The 26,331-nt window shown below is 43.7% G+C and overlaps 1 protein-coding gene across 1 annotated transcript in view; it reads left to right on the top strand.

The window, feature by feature from the left end:
• The window catches only part of LOC146801648 (uncharacterized), a 203,952-nt gene that overhangs the window by 111,732 nt on the left and 65,889 nt on the right, over positions 1 to 26,331 (top strand). The window contains exons 7-11 of the mRNA XM_085621130.1: positions 3,801 to 3,893; positions 9,769 to 9,929; positions 12,080 to 12,165; positions 19,873 to 19,956; positions 20,741 to 20,803. Coding sequence (XP_085477256.1) covers positions 3,801 to 3,893; positions 9,769 to 9,929; positions 12,080 to 12,165; positions 19,873 to 19,956; positions 20,741 to 20,803 — 487 coding nt within the window. The remainder of the gene's footprint in view (positions 1 to 3,800; positions 3,894 to 9,768; positions 9,930 to 12,079; positions 12,166 to 19,872; positions 19,957 to 20,740; positions 20,804 to 26,331) is intronic.

Here is a 26,331-nt window from a genome sequence, read left to right on the forward strand (position 1 = left end):
CAGAACCCACGTGGTTGGAAGACAGTAACAGGAAGAGGAAAAGGAAGTTCAGTGAGTTTGAAATTGAAATATTAATATTAATGTTAATATTATTGTTTTTTTAGTGCATGAAAGGAACAGATCCCACAAGCTCCTAGCCTCATGTCCTTTTCCCAGGGGAAGGCTGCGTTGAAGTTGAGTCGAAGTGGTGCGAGGTCCAGCTCTCCCTCCCTGTTAAACGCAGCACCCTTGTAGTTGCTGGAAGGTTGCTCTCGTGGTTTGGACCTTACCATACCTCAATGTTAAGATTTTTTTTTAAAAGGTTGTGTGTTTCCTCCCCTTTCATATACTGTATTGATTAATATGTTCGTTTCAGAGTTTTCCACAAAATAATAAATCCCGAAGTAACTTGTATATTTATACAATTGTGAGTTTTATTAACACTGAGCGATTTCATCAATCCATCCTTGTTCAGCAAGAAAATAAGTCCCAGGACGTTCCAAGCAGCCGACACGTGTTTCGCCCCCTTTTCGATCCATTTGCCTGGGGTTTTTTCAAGGCTCTTAAATAAAAAGAAATTGCAGGATTCAAGATTCCTTATTTGGATTATCCACGGTCTTGAAAGGATTCTGCGGAGTCACAGAACTATGCTTGAGATCATGGAACCTTAGTGGGCAGGAACAGAGTCATCCTACCACCTAAGTACCCATGAACCTGGTGGTCCACTAGCTATGGTGTCCCAGTTGCCCTCCTACTAACTCACAAAGGAACAACTGGTTAGACACCCCAGAACACAACACTACCGACCCTCTCTGGAATCGCGGTTACAGGACACACCCTTTCGCTTTTACTCTCGTACCTGTCCACAATAAGATTCGACAGAGACACGAGAAAAGTTTAAAATGTTTATTTTAACTAACATGCTCTAGTATGCAGTATATATGCCGCAACAAGTAGAAACATGCCTAACACAAATACGACCAACATAGCAAATAGTCCGTAAATCATAAAAGGTGCTGTCATTATACAAGACAGTGAGACCTAACCCCCTTCCCCTGATTATATATTAGAAGATCTCTGGGTGTTTAGCAGCAGACCCCTTACCTCAGTCTATAGATGGAAGATCTACATCCCAGGTGCCTGTCACGCTCCCTTCTCTGGAACAATCCCTCTCCAACTGTGTGTTACCCACCTGTATATACCTATGTGACCAAAGTACATGTTCCTAAACAACAGCTGCATCTGTGTGTTTTGTGTCTAGGTGCTAGTGCCTGACCAGAACAGAATAACAAGGGGCATTTGTTGTTTGACTTTGTCTGCAGTGTTCAGACTAAATCCCAGGAAAGAGCAGAAGGCAAATCAACAGTGTGTACTGTGTGAAAGCTGCAGTATGGCACAAATATGTTTGTCTAGTAACTGCGCAAAGCAGAGGACAGTCTGGCACAGGCTCATTCTAACATCTGGAAAACGACCATGGCTACCTGGACCACATGACAACGGTACTCCATTGTAGGCTTGATAAATTCCATCGAGTTATGGGCTCAATCCCTGAGTTGAGTCACCATCAGCAGAGCTGCCTGGAAGTCGCGGGGACTGTGCAAGTGCCACAGCGGGCGAGGTAGACCTCCTTACTGGAATGGAGCAGGTATGTGGGCAGAGCATACTCCACTGGTAAAATGTTGTACACCGTACAATCTTGTTTGTTTTTGTTGGCTAAGGGAAAAAAAACTGTTGGGCCCTAGAGTGGAGCTGACAGCATGTCTTTTTGTGAAACTCAGAGTGACAATTCAGTAACTGTTGTGGACTACAGGCTCCAAAGAAGTGGTTTGGGAGAGGCTGGGAGAGGTCTGAAGAGGCGCCACAGGCGCCTGCTGGTGTTGGGGTGGTGGCTGAAGAATACTTAATTTTGGGACCTTGTAGAGGTTAGCAAGTGAAGTTGAATAACTGAATGCGTCTACTAGAGGTCAATGCATTCAGTGGTACACAGATATGGAGGGCTGGGAGCCCAGAGAAATTGCGCTGCTGGGTTCCTGGCATGTCCAGGAAAAGAGAATACCAAGATGATGCTCAAGAGCTGTGGAATCACGGAGTGTGTCTGCTGAAAACCTAAGTGTGGAAGAACACCTGTGCACAAAGGTGAAAGCCCCAAGCATGGCTAAGAGGGAAGGTGCATCAGTGTGGGAAATCATGACTGGAAAAAGGGGGAACCGCTGAATGGTGGCAGGACCAGAGTTATGAGTGACCAAGCCCTTCAGCAGTGGGTGTATGCGTAACCACTCCTGAACACAGGTAGCAGGCACCTGGCATTCCATAACATCCCTACGCCACCGGTATCAACAAGCCTCTAAAAGCGGTGGTAAGCATTCCTGTGATTTTAGGCTCTTATCAAGCCCCCTTGGTTAACTAGACAAGGACAGCATAAAATCTGAGTTCATACTCTGCAATGCCTCAGTTTCCTGAAGCAGATTCCATATTGCGTTAATTCCTCTCACCTGCAATTTCACTGTACGTATAAGTGGGGTCATTTGGGCAAAAGCCATAGAACACCTCGCACACAAACACCCTTTTCCATTCTTTTAAATGAAACCTTTATTATTTTGCCTTAAAAAGGCTTGCTATGTATTTCGTTCCCACACTAATTAAATTCTCGACCACCTTTAGCTTACCCATAGTCCTTTCCAATACGAATCCTTATATTCAGTACTTCGATCAACTTATCTTCAAGCGTTCACTTGGCGTAAACACCACAAGTCTGTAGAGTTTTCATTCTGCGATCGACTCTTGGGGGGGTAAAAAAGTCACATTTGCAAATGAAGAGAACCTATTGTTGACAGGCGCAGTCTTCTCCTTTCTCATTGATACAGTTGTATTGTCTGTTTGTCTGTCTGCAGGATCTTGAATCCAGAGCTCTCTTGTTCCATTGCTTATGCAGCAAAAGTGAGCTTGCTTCCTCACTATTCTTTTATATCTGAAATAGATCTATAAATAAACGGAACATGTCCCTTGCACATAATGATAACATATTTTTTATATAGAGCTTCATACTGCACATATGCCATTTCTAAGCGCTACATATGAGATGTTGCTACTACTCAATTTATGGTTCTCAAGTTAGTCTTCTGAAGGATGGATTCAAATCCATAACTTCAGGACAACTGTGTTTGTCAGCTGCTTTCCTTCAGCTCACTGAACCATCCTGCTGGCTATGACCAGCGTCAAAATGTCCTGGCAGCTGTTTGACCGAAATCCTGTCCACACATGATCTCGCTCTTCGTAGATCCTTCTTAGGTTTTGTGGAGAAACCTGTCCAGTATTAAGAGGTGCGGATTTGCATAAGGCCAGAAACCAGAAAGTATAAACTGTTTTTTTTTTCTTAAATAATGTTTATTTTGAAGCAAACACCAGATAGGAAAACAAGATGGAAACAAAACTCAAATAAAAATATTGCCAGTGCTTATTTGAAAAGTTTTGTAATATCGCTTAATTTCAGTTTGTTGAGCAGTTTTGAAAGAAAGGTTAGACTTTTAAACTTTGGGATCCATTGATTTCTTGGTGTATTGACCTGTTATTTGCATTGCATGTTGTGCTGTAGCCTTGCAGATATACATCAGTGACTTTTGAGAACGGCACTACAGTGAGGAGATCCAGACTGTGTGCGCTGCACTTTGTGGTTTATGTACAGTGCAACTTTTGGTTAAGACCTAAAGAACCAATCATCCTAAAAGTTTCTCCTTAAACCCGACTCTATCTCTTGACCGCCATGTTTTTGCTTGCCGAATGTGTAAAATACAGTGAGCATTTCTCATTTACTTTGCGTTTAGATGGCCGAAGCGTCCACAGCGCGCTACAGGGACCAGAAACCTCTGTCGCCACTTGACGGCATTCCTGTGTGCTTGAAAGAAGAAATTCAAGTGGTGAGTAACAGGCAAAACGTGATTGTTTCACCTCCGCACACAAACTGTGCTGGGATAGTGGACTGTGTAACATATACAACATGTTGTATCTTGGGTGTATTTACGTCATGGGCCAACTGAGGATTTAAATATTTGCACCATGTTGTGTGTAAATCGTGGGAATAATGTTAGTTGCATGCATCATTCTTTTGTGCTGTGTGTAATTCATGGGCAGGCTACATAGTCCCTTGTTGATTGCTTTGCCTATATTGTGTCCCAGATGGGTTTGTGTGTGTGAGTTTGTTTTCCAGGGTACATATAGGCCGTGGCAGGCTGGGTGCAGTCGCATGCTGTTTACGGTGTTTTTTTTGTATGTATGGCAGTTGAAGATGTCTGCTGGTTGGAAAAAAAGGAGGCTTATTATGTCCGGTCGTGTATGCTGTGTCTCTGGTGTCTGCTGTCTGTAGTGTCTGTGGGTTAATGTAGAAGCTGAGTGTGCAGTCATTTTTATCAGTCACTTCAAAGGGCCCGTAAGGGTTGGGTTGAGCTATGCTTCTGGGAGTTGCTAGAACATGTAACTTACTTCAATAGATCTACTTAAAAGTACATCTCCCTGTGGACATCTTACTTCGTGACATACTGTTTAGAGAATCTTTATTTTGCAGGATAGGATGAGATTACATGGAAGGAGCCAGCCTAACATATCCACAAAATATTATCCATAAGATATCGTAAAGAGAAACAAGATGTGCAAGATGGCATCGCCAATGAAATGTAAAGAGTCTTACGCACTCACTAAGGTCTTGCTGGAAGGATGAACTCATTTCCACGTATTTTTCCACCACCCTGTTTTTAGCAATGATACAGAGACAATATAGCATAAAATGTGTGCACTCAACATCCGTGCATTGATTTGATAGTTTAAACTAATCGTCTCCCGCCTCCCCTTTTGCTTCCAGGTACTTGATAGCAACCTGACTGCTGTAAGGACTTATCAGGAACATTAAGCTCTATATAAATCCAACCGTGCAGTACAACTCTGAAGTCAGTGTGGCGGCTAATGAATTTTAGAAATAGCTCCAATCTCTCTCTCTCCAGAAGTTGCAACCAAGCATTCCTCCTCCCGTGCTTCAAACTGTGTAACACTCTTGGTCCCAGCCCCAAAATACTGCAATGTATGCCTGCTTAATGTCATTTTAATTCTCCCACTCATCTGGTGGTACCCGGGATGGACATCAGTGGATGACCTCTCTGGGGCAGCTTTTCAGCAAAGTGACTCTTCTAGTAGGTGTTACTTGTACTGTGTAGATGCCTTAGAACCATTATTTTGAGTCTAAGAGGTAAATCACTGACCTGGAGGCTTCCACACCTAATATGTTGCTATAGAAAGTATGCTGCTGGTTTTCTGCAAAGAGACATAGTCTGCTCGATCCGAAAACATAATAAAGATACATGGAACCTGAAAAAAGCTAGTAGTCAGTCGTGTTTCCCTGAGCACTAAAACACAAAAGATGTTAGAGCAGGGATACTGCAGTCCAGAAACATCTCTTTCCTAATCAAGTCTTTCTCTAGCTTTCTGGGTGTATTTCTCAGGGCATTCATACTCCGAGGTCCCAAGCAACAAAATATTGTTCCACGTGTAACCAATGAGAATACTGTTGTACCGTTGTTCTGTGCTTAGGAGCAGTTTCAGAGAATTTGGTGTAGGACGGTTTGCTGTGATCTTTACGAGGAGCATTACCTGAAATTTGAGTTGTTGATGGATTCACGGTTTTATTTATTCTTTAATCCTGGCATTTTATCTGGGCGACTTGTCTTTGTGCTAGTGTACGAGCACTGTGTCCATAAGTGAAGCTAATGGACTAGTATTTGCGGTATCATCTCTAGAATGTTGAGTGCAACTTGGCTAATTTGATGGAGAAAGTGGCATTGTAATTTGGAGGGGAATGCTTGCACTTGGCTTTATTCAACCTGAAACAGTGTTTTCGTCCAGAAAAGCCTTGAAGACTTATTTGTTCGGCTAAATTTCCTCTATAAAGATGCGCTTAGATGTCCATATCGGTTTCATGCGCTGGCTAGATCAATGTTGTGATCAATGGACGCAGATCATTAATTGCTGACTGTTCAGTCTCATTACCTGAAGTCACACTTTGTCACCAAAGATTGCAAAGTTTTACTTTTTTTAAAGTATATCCTGGGGCCGCCATGATACTGCGCATGGGTCGCTGGGGGACAGAACTCACAATTTCATTCCTTGAATTGGTGGAAGCAACCTCATTTGTCAGTGAGATACCCGATTTATGCAGTCTCTACAAATCTATTAATTTCAGATGAATTGTCAGGATCCTTTTTGGTAACTTTGACAATACAGTTTCCCTCGGCTGAAAAAGAACTGCAGAAAGGTTAGATGCATGAATGGTAGCATGAGTATGGTCACTGAATTAGACCAGCTTTAGAAGTTCTTCCAACAGACATTAAGAGAATGAGACCAGCTACAAACTCATAAGTATCCTGCAGAATTCATCTCTCTAAGAGCTGAAAGACCTGTTTAAATTTCTGCAACCACTAGCACAAGCGATATAAATATGCAGTTTCCTTCTGCTTCTTTAAACATGATGTCAGAGGATCAGTGAAGATTTAATGAACTGATAATGGGTCTTATTATCGATGCTATGCAGACAAGTGGCACTACAGCTCCCATCTTCTTACAGCAAGTACTTTGAAATTCCACCAACCATCGAGAAGTCTATGCTCCGCCTCCCTTTTACTTGCCCCTACTCCCTGCATCGACCGAAGCTGAAATGGAGGACTCTCCTTCTCCCACATCACAGCACAGACCTTGAACAGCTTCCCCACGCACCTCCGGACCATCGACCCTCTTCCGGAATTCCGAAGGGCCCTCAAGAACTGGCTGTTTGAATAAGCCTCTGGGGCCTACAAGCGCCTGGATACCCTATCGGGTGATTAGCCACACTTTATCAATCCTGATTGACTGATTCCTCCAACAAAACCCACATGTCCTATTCAGTATATCTAAGCAGCTCAATCTTGGTATTAGGAAGTTCGTAGCTGTATGCTCCCGTTACGGAAAACAAAACACTATTTCATTAATGGCGAAAACCTAGGTCTCGCATCTATGTTTCTGACCTATGCTTTACATAACAGTTTGTCCATGATCAATTTCTGCATATTGCTTGAAAACTGTTGCATTGGGAAAAACACAGAAATAAATTGGCGTATGTAATAGAGGTCCTCTGAAGTTGCAGATTTAAAAATACAAATTCTAATATAAAATCTCAGAAGAAAGCACCTTATATTTTACATCTCTGGTCTCTGTGAATGTAAACAAGTGCACAGTACGTATCAAATGCATTTTATGGCAAAAATATTATACATATTACTCAGAAAAGACATAGATCAGTGGGCTAAGTGTTAAGATCAGTAAGAGGATAGCGACAGCCTTGATTTGATATTTAAAGTCTAGAAGATTTGGTGCGATCTGGTAGAAGCATATTTCTCATTGAAGTAGTCCATGACCAGAGAGAATTTCCTAAATAATTAGGACTTTGTCAAGATTGATAAGGATGAGGATTGTGGTCTTGTGGTCTTGGTATGTGCAGAAGAGTCAGCGCGCCTACAGATTAGCTAGGTTGAAATTCAGCAGATAGAGTAAGGGACGTGGTAGATTTCACTTCTCATTGGTGGGATAATCTCTTACTTCGTGTAAGAGGCCCTGGGTTTTCACTTCTGCTGTCCTTTTCTCGGATTGGTGACCCGTTGTCTTAGCATGAATATTTACAGTTTTTTCTGAACAGAAGCTACATTTTATACAGTGTGCATTGTGGCCAACAAAGTATTTTATAATACCAATGAGAAGAATTTCTATTTATGTGTTGTAGAAATCCAATAGCTTCCTCCCTTTACCATGTATTTTTATTTACATCACAGCTGTGCGATTCTAGGATTCAACACAAGTCCAGAAGATCATACTGTTCAATGACTTGTGCCCAGCAGAATTCAAATAACTGTTTTTGATGTGTCCATCTGACTATATCCCACTGGTTTGAGCCCCCTATCAGTTTGGAACTTGATTGTCCCTTTATCTTTGTTTGACTATAACCCTTTCAAACCCCTGGCCTTCTGCATTTTGAAACTGATGAACGAGAAGGCCACTTTCTTCGTAATCCTTGAGTATATCTGCAGAGTAGTGAGCAAGTATTTGTTGCTATAGGAAAAATATACTTCTGCAGTGTTTTATTAAGATGGTTCATACTCCTCATTATCAAAATGTCATCAAGCTTAGAGATGATTTTTCCATTTTGTGTCAACTCCTGGAACAGTTATATTTTGAATGCTAATTGTTGTCAAGTAAATTGGCTCTTCCCAAAGACTTTGTCACACGTCGTGTTTCTAGCCCTTCGAGGAAAGTTTCTAAGACCTCTATTGCTCATTCAGTAGCATCCTGCATTCTAGACTGTTGTTCTATAGAGCGGCTCCTCCTTTTTCTGGGATTAATGCTTACGCGATTAGGACCAAGATAGCATTAGTTGTTTTCCAAACTAGTTCCGCTAAATCCCACTCTTTCGGTAAGTATCATGCATAGCACATCGTAGGCCGGTCTTTAGATATGCCATAGTGAGAAATATCATTGCTGATCCCTACAAGGCTTTAACTTGTATCCTGTTAAAAATGCTATTTATTTTTAGGCTTTATATAGCATGTACTAGACCAAGATGGATAGCAGATCACCTTACAAGGGTGCCTACTTGGTCATGAAAATGGACTGAAGAAAGATTAACAACGCCATAAGTACAAAACACTCTGAGAGTAAGAAACAATGAGATAGAAATTATGTTAAACATCTCTCTGGGGAAGAATGCCAATGTGTCCGGTCATGTGCAAGTCCCAGTGTCCTCAGGCATCATCTTTTGCGCAGTAGGAGAAAAGAGCAATCAGTCAAACTGATTTTTCCAGGCCATTGTGTCTTTGTAATAAGAGATCTTTGAGCTTGTATTTATTAACCGCTACTTAGGAGGGTTGGTTTTAATTGTAGGTGGGCTAAAGTTCTATACCTTGGTTCTATACTCTTTGAGAAAGCTTCTTGGAGTCAGGAGTTTCCAGAAGTAGGTTGGCTGAGGCGATCTTTCAGTTCCTCGTTTTATGTATCGGGTCAAACTTTTTGGAGCCCGATATTCATTTAGAGGTGGCATATAGGGCAGCTTTCAGGAGGCCGCTTGGAGTTTGTTAATGCCTCTCAGTCGTGTGTTCCCCCTACTTCCCAATAATTGATATGCGTGGGATTTCTCTTACACATACAAGGAAGGGAGGTTCATGATGTTTGAGTAAAAGTTACTTACTATAGTAAACCTAGACCATGAACCATCCTTTTTATGTAGACACCAACCCAACATCTCTTCTCTCAAGTGTACACATGCGTGCCATACTGATACACGGAAAGAAATGGAACTGACAAGGAAATGTCTGAGCAGGTGCATTGGTATTTGAGAGATGATTCTCCGTGTAGTCTTGGGGTTTTCAGATAGATTTCCCTGCATTGCAGTTGCTTCTTGTTTCATATCATCCAAAGGGTATCCCACCTGTAGGAGGAAAAGGTTTAATGGACTAATAGTACAAACCGCTTGGCTTGACCACTTACCACAGGTGTGTCTTTGAATGATTACTTAATATTGTCTTCCAAAAGGGGACCATGGCCTGCCCTTATTAAAGCTTGAACATGTTATTGAAAAAAATTAAAAAACATATTGCCAAATTAATAGAGGGGTATGTCCTCCTTGTCATGAAACAGATTTACCCTCTTACTACTTAGGTTTCACTCTGAGCTATAATTCACAAGACTACTTTTGAGCCTGACATATGCATGATTTTTCTTTTGCAGATTCCATATCTTAATAAGGTCGGCACAGCTTATCTAGGCAATGAGCCAGAGACGGAGGATGCTACAGTAACCAGGAAACTGAGGGAAGCTGGTGCGGTAATTATCGGTGTGTCAAACATGCACGAACTGGGCACTGGAACCACAGGCTGCAATCCTAATAGGTGAGGTGCCTCCTAGGCATGACCACTGCCATGTGAGCATGGGATACCAAATCATTGTTCTACAACAAATTCCCCAAACCTAACTGTTTGAAAACATGAGGTGTGTCTTCGGAAGTGGATTGATCCTGTAGTGCCATGTCTCTGATTATTGGTCTGCCAAAAATGTGTTTTATATTTCTTTCTCTGAAGCCACGATGCCTTTTCTGGCACACAGGTTGACTTAAACATTCAAAAAATAAAACGACGGAATCAGATCTATTAGTTGTGCAACACCTGGTGTCCCATCTGCATCCACAATAATCCATACTAACTGCTCACCTTATATGTAGGAACAAGAGTGAATTCCTGCTTCTGGGGTAAGGATTTCCAAAGTGACTGCTATCTACTACCTATGTAATATTTTTTCCTTTTACATTCGAAATGTGAAAACTCCGTAATGAGGTAGGACATTGTATACGTGCTTGCCGTACACCATCGGCGTGGCAGGCTTTTTGAAACCTAATTATTTACTAGAACCAGAGCAAATGGGCTTTAGACCAGCCCATGGTACGGAGGCAGCATTGTCATGGCAATGGATGAACTAAGGATGAGGGTTGTGGGTGGTCTGGAAGCAGTCTTGATCCTATTGGATCTATCGGCTGCTGTTGACACCGTCAACCATCAAGTCCTAATCAACAGACTCAAGGGGATAGGAGTAGGGGGTGCCTTGCTGAATTGGACTGATTCCTACCTATCTGGGAGATGTCCAGCAATATCCCTCCCCCCCCCCCATTTAAGTCAGAGGTAAAATAAATCTTATCTGGGATACTACAAGGACCAGCTTTAAGCCCCATTCTTTCTAATGCTTCCATACACGGAAACACTCTTTGCTGCTGTGATTAATGGCCAATGCCATAATGGATCCAACCTTTTCCGTCACCCAGTTCAATCCTGCTTACTCTTCAGAAAAAATCCTTCGCTCCCAGCTGTCACCCTTTTTTTTTTTTTTAAACTCTTTTTATTGAACTGTGCTCAAGGTCTCATACAATACACAGCAGTGATCAAAAGAACTTGCAGAAAACCAGCAATACATTGTACTTTCGAGGACAGACATGACAGTGGAGCGGGCTAATCACAAGAATCCCTTTTATCCCACCCCTCCCCACTCAGCCCGATACTTGCACCAAGCTGTCACTCTTTTTGAGTGCCAGCAGAATATGCATTCTTCTAATATTGAGTCGTCCGTTGCTTGCCCGAGCATTGCTATATGCTAAATGTTGCTCTTTGTCGTTTATGATTTTATTCTTGGTATGTGCTGCCCCTGTAGTTTGTATATGGTATATTGGTAACCATGTTATCTCCCGCCACACATTTATGTATCCCCCATTACCAAGGCCATTTACTTCCTGTACTCTAATCTTGTGTAATTTGCGACCAGTAATGTACTGTGCGCAATCTGCCGTGCTATGTCGCCAGTCAAAGCACGGCTGACATTTGCCTGGTGTTCTCACAACCTTCCTTGTATGTGGCTCTGAAGCCCGATCGGGTGGGGTTTGCATCGTATAAAGTAATTAAATATAAAAATGTCAGGATAGATGTGCTTGGGTCATGCTACATGTACAGTTTGTCAGAGCGATGTTTTCTGGCTAATGTACCATGATATGGCCATTGCCAACATAAGGAAAAGCACAAAAAACGCAAGTACATCTAAAGTAGTAAAATGCAGTACATAAAAAGGGAGACAAATCAGTATTTAACTTGCAGGACTCTGATGCTGAGAGGAAGGACCCTCAACCATTTTTCTTTTATTAATAGCGAATTACATTTTGATAATTAAAGCTATGAATTGTCTATCCAAATATAAAAAGGCGCCCAATATTTTTCAATGCATAGGGAGAAGAAAAAAAAAGAAAGCATTTTGACATGCAATTTAGAATGAGGCTAAAAGACGTGGGAACTAACTACCACCGATGGAGGCAGTGGGAAGGTGTAGGTGGGTAAATGGGCGATTGATGATCCTTGTCCTGAGGCTGTCGCACTGGAGCCGAGCAGTCATAGTGCTTGGATACACGCGACGATCCGACAAGTCTAGTTGAAGCTATTTTGATGTTTCTGAGGCCATGAAAATATTTGCATACGCGATCATATATTGTCAATGTTGATATTTCTAGGTTTCATGGCACCGCCAGGAATCCGTACAATCCGCAGCACTACACTGGTGGCAGCTCCAGCGGTTCTGCGGCAGCAGTAGCAGCCGGTAAGGTTCCTCGTTCAGGGGTAGTATGTTTTTTTGATAGCATTTTGAAATGAGGAACAACAAATGGGTGTGCTAGATCCTTAGCAGTGTCTTCCTTTGATCTCCAACATGGTGAGATACCATTGGCAAATGCATTGATTGGTGTCTTAAGACTTCAGTAAGAGTGGCCCATTAAAGGCTCATTTATTTTCTATCCTGGAATTACAAAGTGTGTGAAAATTAAAAATGTCTATCAATGATGGGCCTCTTAACTCCTTTTGGAAATGTATGGGCTTCTTGTAAGGTGGGCCTTGGTGGTTATTGTTGTTTGGGTGTGTAGTATGATTCTCATTCACCAGGTGTATGTTGTACCTGTTCACCATGAGCGGTTGTGGTAAGTATGTTCTCAGATATGACCAGTTTTGAGGAAAGAACTGCTCATTCACGATTATGCATTATTGGTTTTACTCGCTGAGGCCAACATTTGCTTTTGAGAGGGTAAAATTACCAAAAAATCAGTTCACTGAAATTTTAACTCTTAATAAAGCCACTGATGATTATTTCATAGAAACCTTTTTTTGTGGGCAAAAAAGTTGCAGAGACGAATTAGAAAAAGCATAGGAAGGGAAAGGGCTCTGTATGTATGAAGGGTTTGGGAGTCGGGGGAGGGTGTAATAGCTAAAACTATGTGACTAATTAGGGTGTTACTCAATGGACTGACAGGATGCAGAGAGCACATGGGTACAACAGATGCGCCATGTCTTGCGTCTAGTATGAAAGCAAAGATAAAGGATGTACCGGGTGTTTATTACCAGATAAATTACAGGGATACAAAAATGTTGCTGGTTTCAGTGAGTTTTGGGGCTAAATTATTTGGCAATGGAAAATAAATCCAATGGAAGAGAGAGAGCCATAGTTTATTATAGTTATGGGATGGTTTGTGTGCTATAAAACAGAGCATTTAAACTTTGGAGGGGTGATTGACACAGTGAATCTTGTAGCGTTGTGGGGGATAAATAAGCAGACATTTATCAGAACGGTGCCAGTGACTTAGAAAAGTGTGTCTTCATCAGGCGGGAACAATGCAAAGATCAGCTTTTCCTTTCCATTTTGGGTAGATGTGAGCACTGTTATTCACGTATATGTTTCCTGTCACAGCCCGCATCTCACTTCAGAGTTCGAACTCTCAAAGGGTTTAGGTAGTCTTCCTGCAATACAAAGAAAAATCTATATATTTTGGCTGTGAGGTGGCGTGTACTAGTACTATACCATCTCACAAATAATTAAATAGGAGAAGTTTAAGGTTGACCAGGAGAAATGGGGGAGTGCTGTGTGCGGCGTTACTCAGTGGCTGTGCATTGAGGTTTAAGTTGGGATTCCCACGCTTAGGTTTCCCTTAGTTTCGAAGACCTAGAAATTTGTATGTGTTTTCAAGATTTTATTACTAGTATTCTGGAGACTGGACCTTTGCATTGTGGTGGACCAGTCCATGTGCTGCCTGACCTTTTGGTTGGGCAGACTGACCGGGTGGTTGATCCTTTCACCAGAGAACATTGTGCTGTATCCTGTAGTCGGGAGTGATACTTTTTTGGCAGGTTTTGTATGTTCAGACATAGCCTGGCCATTGCCTGGCCATTGGGGTTGTGACCTGTTACTTGAAGTGAAAGGTATTTGGAAGACCCGTGAGGCCTTCCATCTAGCAGGGAGCATTTCCTGAATGGTTTGTAGCTGGTGGATGCCACTTTATGGCATGGACAGTTTGGATTTCCTTCCTTGGACCATTGCATTCATTGTGCTTAAAAGGTACATTATAACACAAATAACTTGCTCAAGGTTGTCTCCTGTTTGCACCCATGGGACGTCGCCTCTATGGCAGCTGGCTGAGTAAATGCTACCATCGTATCCTGTATTCTCTCTGTTATTTATATCTGTTGGGTGCTACTGGGCATGAGCAGTTTTACTTTACCCAGTAATAGATCAGACCCCAGCTGTATGTGTTTTGACCAGGCTTCTGTGATCACTGTGCAGGGCATAGATATGTCTGGGAATATCTACATAATGTAAACAATTATGGGTTTCATTTTGATTACTCTAATAGATGGTGCAACTTTGATATAAATGTAGATAGGGCTGTTCTCTATAGCATGCCTCATGGCCACCTTATCTTGGACGCTTTGGTAGATGCAATTTCAGTTAGTTGCTGTAATTTTGGGGGGATAATTAGATCCTTTTAGAGTACAAGTTGAGATCTCTGTGCCCTCCTCTAACAATCTGCGCATGGACTGCCATGTATTTCGTACTCCGCAGAGTGGTGCAGGAGCAGCAATGCCCCGTGGTGTTCTTTACCTTGTGGTGATCCATCTACAAAGCCCTGCACAACCAAAGACTAGCACACATCAACCACCGCTTGAACTTCCACCAGTCGCCTCGCTCCACCTCCCTCTTCCTCGCTCACACACCCCGCACCTGCCGAAGCAACTATGGAGGTCGCTTCTTCTCCAACTCCGATGCCCAGTCCTGGAATGACCTCCCTTCACCTCCGAACCTCATCCTCACTGCTGGATTTCAGGAAAGGACCCAAGAGCTGGCTGTTCACAGTGCCTGGAGACCCTCACGGGTGATTTACTGCACTTTTCAAATACTGCTTGATGATGAGGGTGTCAGAGATGAGATATTTACAAGTATCAGGTTGAAAATCTGACTGAAGGCTGCGGAGTAAACTGTGGTGTGATGCACTGAAGTTGTGGTGTTCTTTTCCTTTCAAGGAATAAGCTCAAGGAATGTAGGTAGTGCCTAAAGATGCATACAGAGAGTGTTCTCTAAAATGTATTTGCCATCAGATGTAATACTACTTTCTTTTCTTGTGTAGCACATCTCCAAACAGTGTAGGTGTGAGAGCACTTCACATTAGAAATGAAATAAATATCGTCAGTAAGGATTACAGGTCTATAGAGCCGAAAAACCTCCATAATTGTATGTATTATGTAATTACACGTGCTAAGGTGTAGATAGCATAACATCAAGATTAAAGATGCTGAGGTCTATAGATAACAGACGCTAGGGGTGTTTAAAAGAAGTAATTTTCTGGCCATTTCTTAAGTATGTGAAGGACGGGGTATCTGTAGGATTTTAGAGACAGAATTGGAAATTGTGAGGGAATTCTCGGAGAAGGAGGGCTTCAGTGTGGGTAATTTCTTGACTTTTAGTAGATTCAGTCTCTTGGGTTTTTATTCTTCAAAAAACGATGAGCTTAGATGCAAGATTGACTGGCATTTGAGGTGCAGAGCCTTATATAAGATGCAGGCAATTTTGTAGCTGCTTCAAGCCTAAAGCAGTAGCCAGTTCAGTGAGGACAGTATTGGTGTGATGTGATATCTTATTTCTCTCACCAAAGATGAGTCAAGCTGTGGAATAAATCATAGCTTTCACTTATGAAAACTGGGACTTCGGTAGACCAGCAAGCAAGGAGGTGCTGTATTCGTTCCTAGATATGAAAGTGCCTTGCACCAGAGGTCCAACCCGGGGAGTTGGATTTTATGACTTGCTGTTTTAACTAATGCCTTGTTATTTGAGTCTGCTTTGAATGGAGTCCAATAATCACCCAGGAATGTGGCAGAAAAATATTGTTTTTTTTTTTTTGTTTTTGAAACTTTATTTATTTTTTGTAAGCAAACAATGAAGAGATCTCTGCATTGATTACCGTTGTCGTGCGTGTGAGAAATACATTTCGATAGTAATGCCCCCTCGCCTGCTAACAATACGTAAGCCCGGTTTCAGGCAGCAACATCCCGTTTTTCATAACCGCAATCTAATCCGTCAGGACCTATGGGATTAAGCAATACAGCACTGACCATCAACATACCCAACCTTTTCGTAAGAGCTCAGCCATTCAGATTTTGCAATATCAAACCCATGCGCTATCCTTAGTCCATACCCGACGCAAGGGGACCCTTGTTGTTCGGGAAGATACCCATGTGAAATTAAGTGTTTAGTTCAGTCCGTTGGTGCATTATTGCTGGTCTGAGCTGAGAGAATGAGGAAGTTTTCTTTTTAACTGTTAGTTTTAGCTTCATGTTATTCATCTAGCTTTGGATGTCAGAAAAGCAGCTTATTGGTCTCTGGAGGCTTTTAGCACAGTCCATATGCATGAATGTGTCATTTGCAAATTAATGGAAGGAGACACCATGTTTATGCAGAAGATCATAGACAGAGGTTCCACGTAAAGATTGAAAGGTCTACAGGCCAGCACACACAGGGAGCTGAGGTACTCCAAAGGGTGATGGTGCACGTTTGGAGTTACCGTTGCCAATTATCCCCTGTTGGACTCAATTGGAGAGACCAGATCTGAACCAGCTTAAAACAGATCCATCTATCTATGCTTCTTTGGAAAATGGTTGATAGGATTTTGTGGTCCGTCATGTCAAATGCCAAGGAGAGGTCTAGTCGATCAAGAAGAGGTTTTCTCTTTCTTAAAGGGTTTGACTTAATCATCCGCTGTCTACAGTAAAGTTGTTTCAGTGCTGTGACCGGATTGTTAGATACCAAAAAATCATTCTTTTTAATGTGTTCCTTTACTGAGGGTCTGTGCATTTTTACAAGCAGATTTGCCAAAAGGAGGGGAGTCAAGTTAATGGTCTGAAATTTTAGGTTTTCATGGGTAAGAGCTGCCTTCTTTAAAAAAAAACAATGTGAGGAGATCCTCCTATCTACTACCAGAGAAAAGAGAGTTTGAGCGCATCACTCTGACTTTATTGGCTCTCCACCCGTTCCCATTAGAGGCTCAGGTTCAGTTTAAGCTTTTTTGCTTCAGGTTTAAAGCTCTTCATTTAGGCACACCTAGATACTTATGTGACCCACTTACAAATACAGGGACTCCAGAACCTCCCAAACCGAAAGCACCTTCATTCTCAAATTCCCGAAATTCAGATTGACGAATAGCCCAGTGACACACCTTCTCAGGTTCTGCTCCCGCCTTTTGAGACTTTCTACTGACCACCTTAAGATCTGCTCCCGACACCCTGTCTTTCCAGAAAGGATCAAAAAACGTCCTGTTCACAAGCTGTTTAAGCAAAGATGTGAATGACTACTTCATTTCTACTCTCAGTGATGTCTGACATCAGTTTTTTTTTTACCTTTTACTGAATAACCATTTGTTCTCCCTTCCCGTCTATAATCTATTGTTCTTCCTAATGTCGCTCTGCATCTCCTTTTTCCCTATTCCCTTCTTGCTATCTGTATTGATCTTTCTACTGGTTGCCATAAGCCTTCATCCTTCTATTTCCCCCTTTTTGTTTTCTCCCTCCTCGTTGCCTTGCCAAATTTAACTTGTTTGTAAGCTTACCTTGCGTATGTACCCACGTTCTATATAAAATGGTTGAATGCCTTCTGATGAAGTGATGCTATAGAAAAGCATGCAAATAAATAAATAAAATGGTAGCAGCTCCGCCACATGTTTTTATGGATCTGTTGGATACTCTACTGAAACAGGAGACGTGTAGATCAGAGGTTTGAAGGAGTCCTGGTCCACATCTCGGTGATGGCGAGAATGCTCAGATCTCTTTTATTGAGAGAGCCACAATTATAGAGATGGCCCTCATACAGTTTCACGGTTTAGAGGTGAACTATTCTGCAGAGGTTGTTGTTACTTTGTAGTTATGATGGTCCTGTGATTATTTTGAGACACCAACATGGTGTTTATTTTGTTGTCTATGTATATATAACATTTGCTTATTGTGCTGATTTACAATTTGCTGGTTGAGTGAATTTAGCATGTGAGGCGGTGTTAAATGTGTGCTTGGGAGGAAATTAATGTTCTGAAATTGTTCCTAGGTTTTGGAGTTTTGGGTATTATTGAGAGAACCAATCAATATAATAGCAAGAGTTCTTTAATGATGTTTAATTCGGACTGATGAGAGCTATTTTTCCATAGGGAGTTAAAGTGAGGCATGGTATGTTTGTTGAACTATGGGATCGGGTTTTTACCGAGTTTAAGCTTGGTAGGATCTTGTTTAAAGAGACTGGGTTTAGAAGGCTGGTTTTGTGTAATAATTTGTGGTTTGGTGTGATGATGATGTGATTGTGTTCTATGTAGATTGAGATGGATCATTTGATGAGGAGAAGAGATTCAGGGGTGATTTAGGAAGATGCAGAACAAATGTACTTTATTTTGAGTCGGGCAAAAGATTAGTGGGCTGGAATTAGGTGGCAAGTAGGAGAAGGGTTGAGATAGTGTTAGTTTTCTGTTCTTCAACGTGTTAAAAAGAGTAGTGAAAATGTGGATGTTGATAACTGATAACGGAGGACTGAAACTTGATTTTGCCATTGTCAAGAGGAACTGTGGTGTTCACAAGGTATACACTTTTTTTGTTATTATAAAGAAGTATCGGGGTCTAAAGCCATGATTCGATCAGTTTTCATAGGCCCAGGTCTTAAACTATGATGCTTGTCAGCAGTAAGTGTTATTGGATGATTGGATCTTCAGCAGAGCCTTGTGTTCGAGGCCTTTACTTGCAGTTGTGGTGCAGCCAGTGGAATAAACAATCTTAGGGGTGTTGTTGCTTGAGTCTAGGATCTCGATAGGATACTGGTATTTGGATTTACCTGGGAACGCCATAGCATTGATTGAGGATTTTCTGAAGAAGTCTTTCTTGCATTTGAAAAGGAGTCATATGGTTCAGTACATTGCTATCTTGACTTGCTCACAGATGTTTAGGTTCACAATATCCCAAATGATACAGGAGCAAGGTGCAAGGGCACAAACAGGCTGAATTTGCAATATGTGAAGAGTTGCATGTTGTTGAAAAACCGGCCACTGTCCAGAGCATTTCTGTTCTATAGAATATGTATATATAGAAGTTTGCATTGTTCTGAAAAACATGAGTGAGATTAAAATAATCTAACACACTTCAAAACATTCCTATTACATTGAATTTGGATAAATGGGTTAGGTTCACAATATCTGGATAGATGCGACAGCGAGATGTATGACACAAAGGGCCTCATTATGATTTCGGTGGTGCGCGTGATGGCAGTCCGTGGACTGCTAGACTGGAGGTCCACCTACCGTATTACAAACTGAGCGGTTGGACGGCCACAAGATTGCTGCAACCTCCAGAGATCTGTGATCCTGCAGCGGTGGTGCAGCAGTCTTAGGAAGCAATATGCTGGCGGTGTCACTGCGGTACTGCAGAGCATATTACGAGTTTCCTCACCGCCCTCCTTTTCATGACGGTGAGCCAACCATGAAAAGGGTGGCAGTGACGAAACTAAGGGAGCCCTAACAGGGCCCCTTGTCGCTCCTGGGCCGGGGCTGCATGCCTGTACATTTGCACCCCCTTTTCCTACATGCTATGGAATTCACAACATTGTGCATTCCATATCATGCAGGAAAGGGGTTCTCAAAGTGGTGCATGTCTTGGAGTGGGGATCTTTGTCAGTGATTTTTGGCATCAGGGAGTTGGAGATCTGAAGGTGGGGTGGCATTGCTGGATTTTTTAGTAAAGACGTATGTGGAAGCACATGAGTTCGCTGTGTGTTGTCTTTTGGTTTATCCGTAGAAGGGTGTATTCGTCCCTGTGTAGTTCAGTGCCTAAGTCCATAACACACAGTGAACAGGTCAATACTACTCAAAGTCCTGCAATCTAGCTTGATTCAGAGTTCCACTTCTTGGGTTTGTCCTAGTGACTGGTGCACTGAAGCGTAATAATCCATTCCGATTTTGTATTCCAGGTCTTTGCCCATTGGCTATTGGGACAGATGGCGGAGGATCTGTTCGGATTCCGTCGTCTTTCTGTGGGGTCGTGGGACTGAAAAGTAAGAGTTCTTTGATAGTACGTGATCAATGATGTTTTAGGCATTGGCAGGGAAGACAACAGCACTGTCAAAAACCGAAAACCTATACATCTGTGCTACTGCTAAGTTCAGCTCACATCTATTTATTTATATGGTTCTTCTCAACTGTTCCGATCAGATTATATTTCCAAAACACGTACACCTGGATTTATTTGAATATACATTTAAAGGGGAGAAACACTCAAAAGCAAAACATATTGGGCCTAATTCACAAAAGGAAGTTACACATTTAAGTAATTTACACATTTTGTTTATTCACAAAAGTGAGTGTAAGTTATTGCCCCCAAAAAAACCTGTAGTAAGCTCAGCAACACATGTGGACAATAACTGGTACTGCAGCTCCCTCCCATAGAAAATGATGGATGTAGGATATTAAAATAAAATCCCATAGGAAATACATTATTTAGAATAGTTAAAATTATAATTTAATGTTAAAAAACAATCTAAAATTAAAAAATTGTGCATATTTATTTAATTATAACATTTTAATATCTGTTTTGAATATAAACATTAATATATCAATGTTTTATTAAGATATGGCTACATTATTTTTATTTAACTCTTAACATCCCTTTTAATAATTAATGCATAATAAAACAAAAAAACTTTTTCTTTAGGTGTGAATGTACTTTTTAATTTAATCTAACGAAAGGAAATATTTACATTAATTAAAGATTTATTTAAAAAGTTAGTTATTGGCCAATATTGACACCTTTAACCAGCCTTTTGTTTGTTTTCCCCTAAGGTACGTTTGGTCGCATCAGTGCTCACGGATCTCTCCCGCTCTCCTATTCCACTGTCAGCTTCGGTAAGAGACTCACTTTCACTTTCTTCTGAAACCCCTTGGGTGAAGCAGCTCCTCTGGACAGTGCTTGGTTGTGCTACAGACTGCATCAGTGCTGGAACTGGAAAAACTTTACTCCGGGATCCCATAAATTGGGGGTGAAGGTGTGGCCACAAAAAGGGGGTGGAGTCACACGAGGAGCAGAGTCATAAAAAGCAGCCTGCCAGTCAATGCATACAATTTTTTTTTTACCTGTACAAAGAAACTGAACTCACAAGAAAGGAGAGATGTTACAGTAAGTCTGTTCTGCTTAAATTAGTTGCAAAGGCTGCGTTTTAAGATATCTCATTGGGTGAAGGAACCTGCTGCAGAAAGCTTTGCGTGCCCAGTAATTCTCGGGTAATAATGATGGTAAGGTAACTCTGGTGGTTAATGCACTTACTGGAGAGAACTGTGTTTGTCTAGTCTAGTCACAGTTTTGAGCCATTAAGGAGCATAGAAGGTTAATGTGTCTTCTGCAAAGCACACTGTAACATGCAGATGACAGAATTTTGTTTTATGTAGATCGGTAAGTGACTGCTTTTGAATCAGATCTTTATATTACTTGCAGTTCATATATTGCAGTCCTTTTAATATAGCATATTGAGCTAGGAGCCGGCATCAAACAGCTACATGCAAACATAAAGGCATGGGTTTAGACCCTTATTGTTTTTTCCAAATCTGTTATTAAAAGGCTCCTAAAAGGGGTTTCTTTCGGTAGTAAAAAAGTTTTATTAGTACAGAGAGCCCCAAGCACTCCGTTGCGTTTTATATCTTGACTTTGTGTTTCCCTCAGCCATGCACTCATAACATGTGATCCCTACAAGTAACATTGAAGTCTGACCCCTAAAACTTTAGCCCTGTAACATCCTATACATCGATTTTCACACTTGCAAGATTTATAGCCAATCTATAATGTCTGTGTGATATAGAGCGCTCACGCACCCTACACTGAGATGAATAGAGCTATAAAAGAATTCTATTCAAAAAATAGTTTGTGCTATTTAAATTATTTGTGTAAATACTCCTATAGACCGATATCTCTGAAATTCTTACAGTGTATGCATAGTGCTTATACATGGATTGAACAACATCAAAGCTTGCCTACAAAAAGCAGTTTCTCTTATCACTTGTAGAGTCATAACAAGTTCTGTCTTTGTTTCCCTCCATTGCATCGGCTTCTAGGTGTGAGGCTCCTGATAGCTCCCAGCCAGGATTCTACCTGAGCAAAATGAGGGCTGATGGCCCATTAAATCAGTTCTTTGTCTTGGGCCAAACTGAGGTGAAAATAAAAAGCCCGCTCGCTGCCTATAGGTTGTTTCTCTGAACAGAAACCAGCCTACGTGCAAGCACTACTGAAATGTGTGATGGTGATGGAAAATTACACCGGGACAAATTCAGCATATTTCACAGGGGCAGACGGATCCCTGATCCAGCTGCATAATAGCTGCCGGTGGTTCCCCTTCATTCCAGCACGGGATGCAGTAGTTCTTTGTCATTTGTAGACTGTATCTCATGGTATGGACTGGTCGCCGAGTAGACTTTTGTTCTATCTTTTAGTAGAAAGGCCCACGGAGCCTTCCTAGTGTGATGACCATTGGACCCATCATCTAGAAATATCAAGACACACAGACTGTTTTTATCTCATTTATTCATTTTACTTAATGTAGCGAGCTGTGGTTATCAGCAATTGAGTTTAATAACTAACCTGATGTATTTTACTACCGTGAATTTGTTGAACACCTATCTGTAGAAAACTGTTCAGCTCACACTATATGAAGATCACTTAACGCATAAGTCGTTAAAAGTGTGTTCTAGTTATAAAAAAACTCCAAATCTTAAAGTAAAGGGAGTCTGTCTGGACTTTAGTTAATTGCCAAAGCATTACTTAAGCTGACAAAGATAATTGCTGTGGCCTTGAAAGCCAGCAGTCGAATGATCATTCTAGTTTAGTGATGCCACTTGATATCCATAGTTGACATTAGAACCAAGTCATTGAGTGGAGTTGAGGTTGTGTAGTTACCCTGACTGGCATACCTGCAGACTTTCAAAGTTTTATATCTCACACTTTTAGTTGCACGGTCATCGTTCCCCTGGGAATTAGGACACTATGAGACATACATAGTTACTTATTTTTTTGTTTGATGGGCGCAGGCTGGCGACCAGATTGCCTGGGAAGACCCAGCGCCCAGATGGCCTGAGACAGCGGACCCAGTCACCCTTGCCGTCTGACTATGGCGAGGGTGGCCAGGCGCTCCGAAGCCGCTGCTCAGGAGGCTCCTTCCCTGGGGCTGCTCACGTCCCTGCTCGGCTTATTTGGGAGCAGGGGTCCGTTGGCTACTCCGGCCCAGCTGCAGTAATTTCTGTCAGCCATGCCCCTCTCACCCCCGCGGGCCCGACTGGGGGGTCCTCGCCCTTCATTGTCGGCGGCTCCGGCACCGCCGGGCCTCCATGGATCCCGATCGACGCCGGTTGACCTTGTCACACCTCCACCGACGTCGCCCATGGCACCGTTCGACGGCGGCCCCAGATTTGGCCCCCGATGTGGACATGGAGCCGGAAGGGCGTCGCTCGACGCCGATTCCGACGCCGATGGTACCCTTCTTTCTCTATGTCCAGCCTCCTTATTTTCGGCCTGTACATCAGCCTTCGGAGGAAGGGAAGGACTCGAAGGGGTCTGAGGACCCTCTTACAGCTCAGTGTGAGTATGACCCGGACTGGCCAGAGGAGCTGGGGGATGCCAGTGGTCTTGACACTTCTCCTGACCTTGGCATGCTAACTCCTCCTTCCGTGGCTACGGAGGAGGGTGCTAGTTACGCAGTGGTGTTGCGTAGGGCGGCCGAGGCTCTCCACCTCAAACTCCCTACAGTGGCTGTCAGGACTAACCTCCTGACAGAAGTGCTTCAGCCGGCGGCTACCTCTGCGGAGCCACTGCTGCCTTTTAGTGATGCACTTTCTGACGTTCTTTTGTGCACCTGGTCCGGGCCCAACACAGGGGCTCCTTTGGATAGGAACGTGACCCGACGCCATCGCCTGGCCCCTGGCGACCCCCTTTTCCTCTCTCAACACCCCACCCCTGAGAGCTTGGTTGTCCAAGCCTCCACGTCCCAAAGCGCATTTCCTACTGCACCCCCGGATAGGGAATCCAAGAGACTGGAACAGTTTGGGAAGATTTTTTCTTCCGCCAGTTCAGGGCTGCGGTCTGTTAACTCTGCATGCCTCTTGGGCCGTTATTCCCACTCTGTGTGGGATACGGTGGCACAAGTGCTGCCTCAGTGTCCGGAGGAGGCCTAGACAGTGCTCTCTTAGGCTATTGCTGAAGGGAGAGAGGCAGCCAAGTTCACAATTCGATGTGGCCTTGACACCTCTGACTCGCTGGGCAGAGCGATTTCCACGAAAGTGGCGCTCCGTCGCCACGCCTAGGTGAGGACTACTGGCTTCTCTGAGGATGTCCAGAACACTCTCATGGACATGCCCTTTGATGGCATTTGCCTTTCTGGCAACAAGGCAGATAGTGCGTTGGAGCGTTTTAAGGACTCGCGGGCTACGGCCAGGTCCTTTGGCCTTTCGGCCACTCGGCCTCCTCTGCCTTCTACTTTTCGCTCCTTTTGTGGGAATGGAAGGGACGCCCGACACGTTCGCTTCAGAGCCACAGGCCTGCGCAGCAACAGTCCCAGCGCGGCCGCGGATGTGGGACCCGCCGAGGTGGGTCAGGGGGCCAGTGGGCGGGTCACCACTGCCTCCAAACCTTCCTAGTGCCGTTTTTCAAACCCATCAAACGCCAGTGGGCGTCAGGATTCACCATCACCTCCCCCACTGGATCACCATCACTACGGACAGGTGGGTTTTACAAATAGTCTGAACAGGCTATTCCCTCCCCTGCGAGACTACCCCTCCAGCCATGCCATCCCAGTACCACCGCATGTCGGGGGATCACTTGGCACTTCTTCAACAGGAAGTCGTGGCCCTCTTGGCCAAGGAGGCCATCAAGCGCGTTCCTGCACCATAAGTAGGTCCTGGTTGTTACTCCCACTACTTTCTGGTGCCCAAGAAGGATAAGGGCCTGCGTCCCATCTTAGACCTCCGGAACGTCAATCGCTTCCTCCGGAAGGAGGAGTTCAAGATGTTAACTCTGGCTCAGGTCTGGTCTGCTCTCGACCCTGGAGAATGGATGGTAGCATTGGATCTGTAGGACGCATATTTCCATATTCCTGTCCTGCCGGCCCACCGGCGTTACCTGAGGTTTACGGTAGGCCACGAGCACTTTCAGTTTTCTGTGCTCCCCTTTGGCCTTACCAGCGCCCCTCGGGTGTTCACGAAAGTGATGGCGGTGGTTGCAGCTCATCTGCGCAGACCAGGGGTTCCAGTCTTCCCCTATCTCGACGACTGTCTGTTGAAGGTGGGATTTCCCCAGGCAGTCGTCTCCCACCTCCAGACTACGGCCGACCTCCTGCATTTGCTGGGGTTCTGCATCAATGTGCCGAAGTCGCACTAGATTCCCTCTCAGAAGCTCCTCTTCATCGGAGCGGTTCTTGATACGACACTCTTTCGGGTCTATCCTCCCGAACGGCGAGTCCAGGGTATTCAGGCTCTGATTCTGATCTTTTGGCCTTTATCCTCGGTTTCGGTCAGGCTGACCCCGAGGCTGCTGGGCCTCATGGCCTCCTGCATCCTGCTGGTCGATCAAGCCAGATGGCATATGCAGGCTCTGCAGTGGGACCTGAAGTTCCAGTGGGTGCAGCATCAGGGAACCTGTCCGAGTCCGTCCAGATCTCAGAGGGCACTGCACGACAATTGCAGTGGTGGCTCAGAAACCAGCATTGTGTCAATGGCAGATCCCTCGCCCTTCCCCAACCGGAGTACACAGTGGTGATGGATGCGTCCCTCCTGGGATGGGGCAGCCACATGGGCGAGGCAGAGATCAGAGGCCTCTGGTCTCCGGCGGAGTCCCGGCTCCATATCAACCTTCTTGAGCTACGGGCAATCCAATTTGCACTGAAGGCATTCCTTCCTTCTGTCAAGGGGAGAGTAGTGCAGGTGTTCACAAACAACACCACCGCCATGTGTTACTGCAACAAACCAGGTGGGGTGGGGTCGTGGACCCTCTGTCAGGAGGCTCTGCGCCTCTGGACATGGCTGGAACATCAGGGCATTTCCCCTGGTGGTTCAACACCTGGCAGGTTAATTGAACGCCAAGGGTGGACGAACTCAGCCGCAGGTGCATGATGGATCACGAATGGCGTCTTCACTCGGACGTGGTGCAAGGTCTCTTTCAACCGTGGGGAGAGCCTTGGTTAGATCTATTCACCACCTAAGAGAACGCACAATGTCAGCAGTTCTGCGCATTGGAATTTCCAAGGCGGTCCTCGCTTTGCAACGCATTTTGTCGCGAGTGGAGTTGCGGTCTGTTTTACGCCTTTCCACCTATACCACTTCTGCCCAGAGTGCTGAAGAAGATCAGGCGCGACCGGGCGCAAGTCATCCTTGTGGCTCCGGACTGGGCTCAAAGAGTA

The sequence above is a fragment of the Triturus cristatus genome, chromosome 8, assembly GCF_964204655.1.
Source record: "Triturus cristatus chromosome 8, aTriCri1.1, whole genome shotgun sequence".
Classification (NCBI taxonomy): Eukaryota; Metazoa; Chordata; class Amphibia; order Caudata; family Salamandridae; genus Triturus; species Triturus cristatus.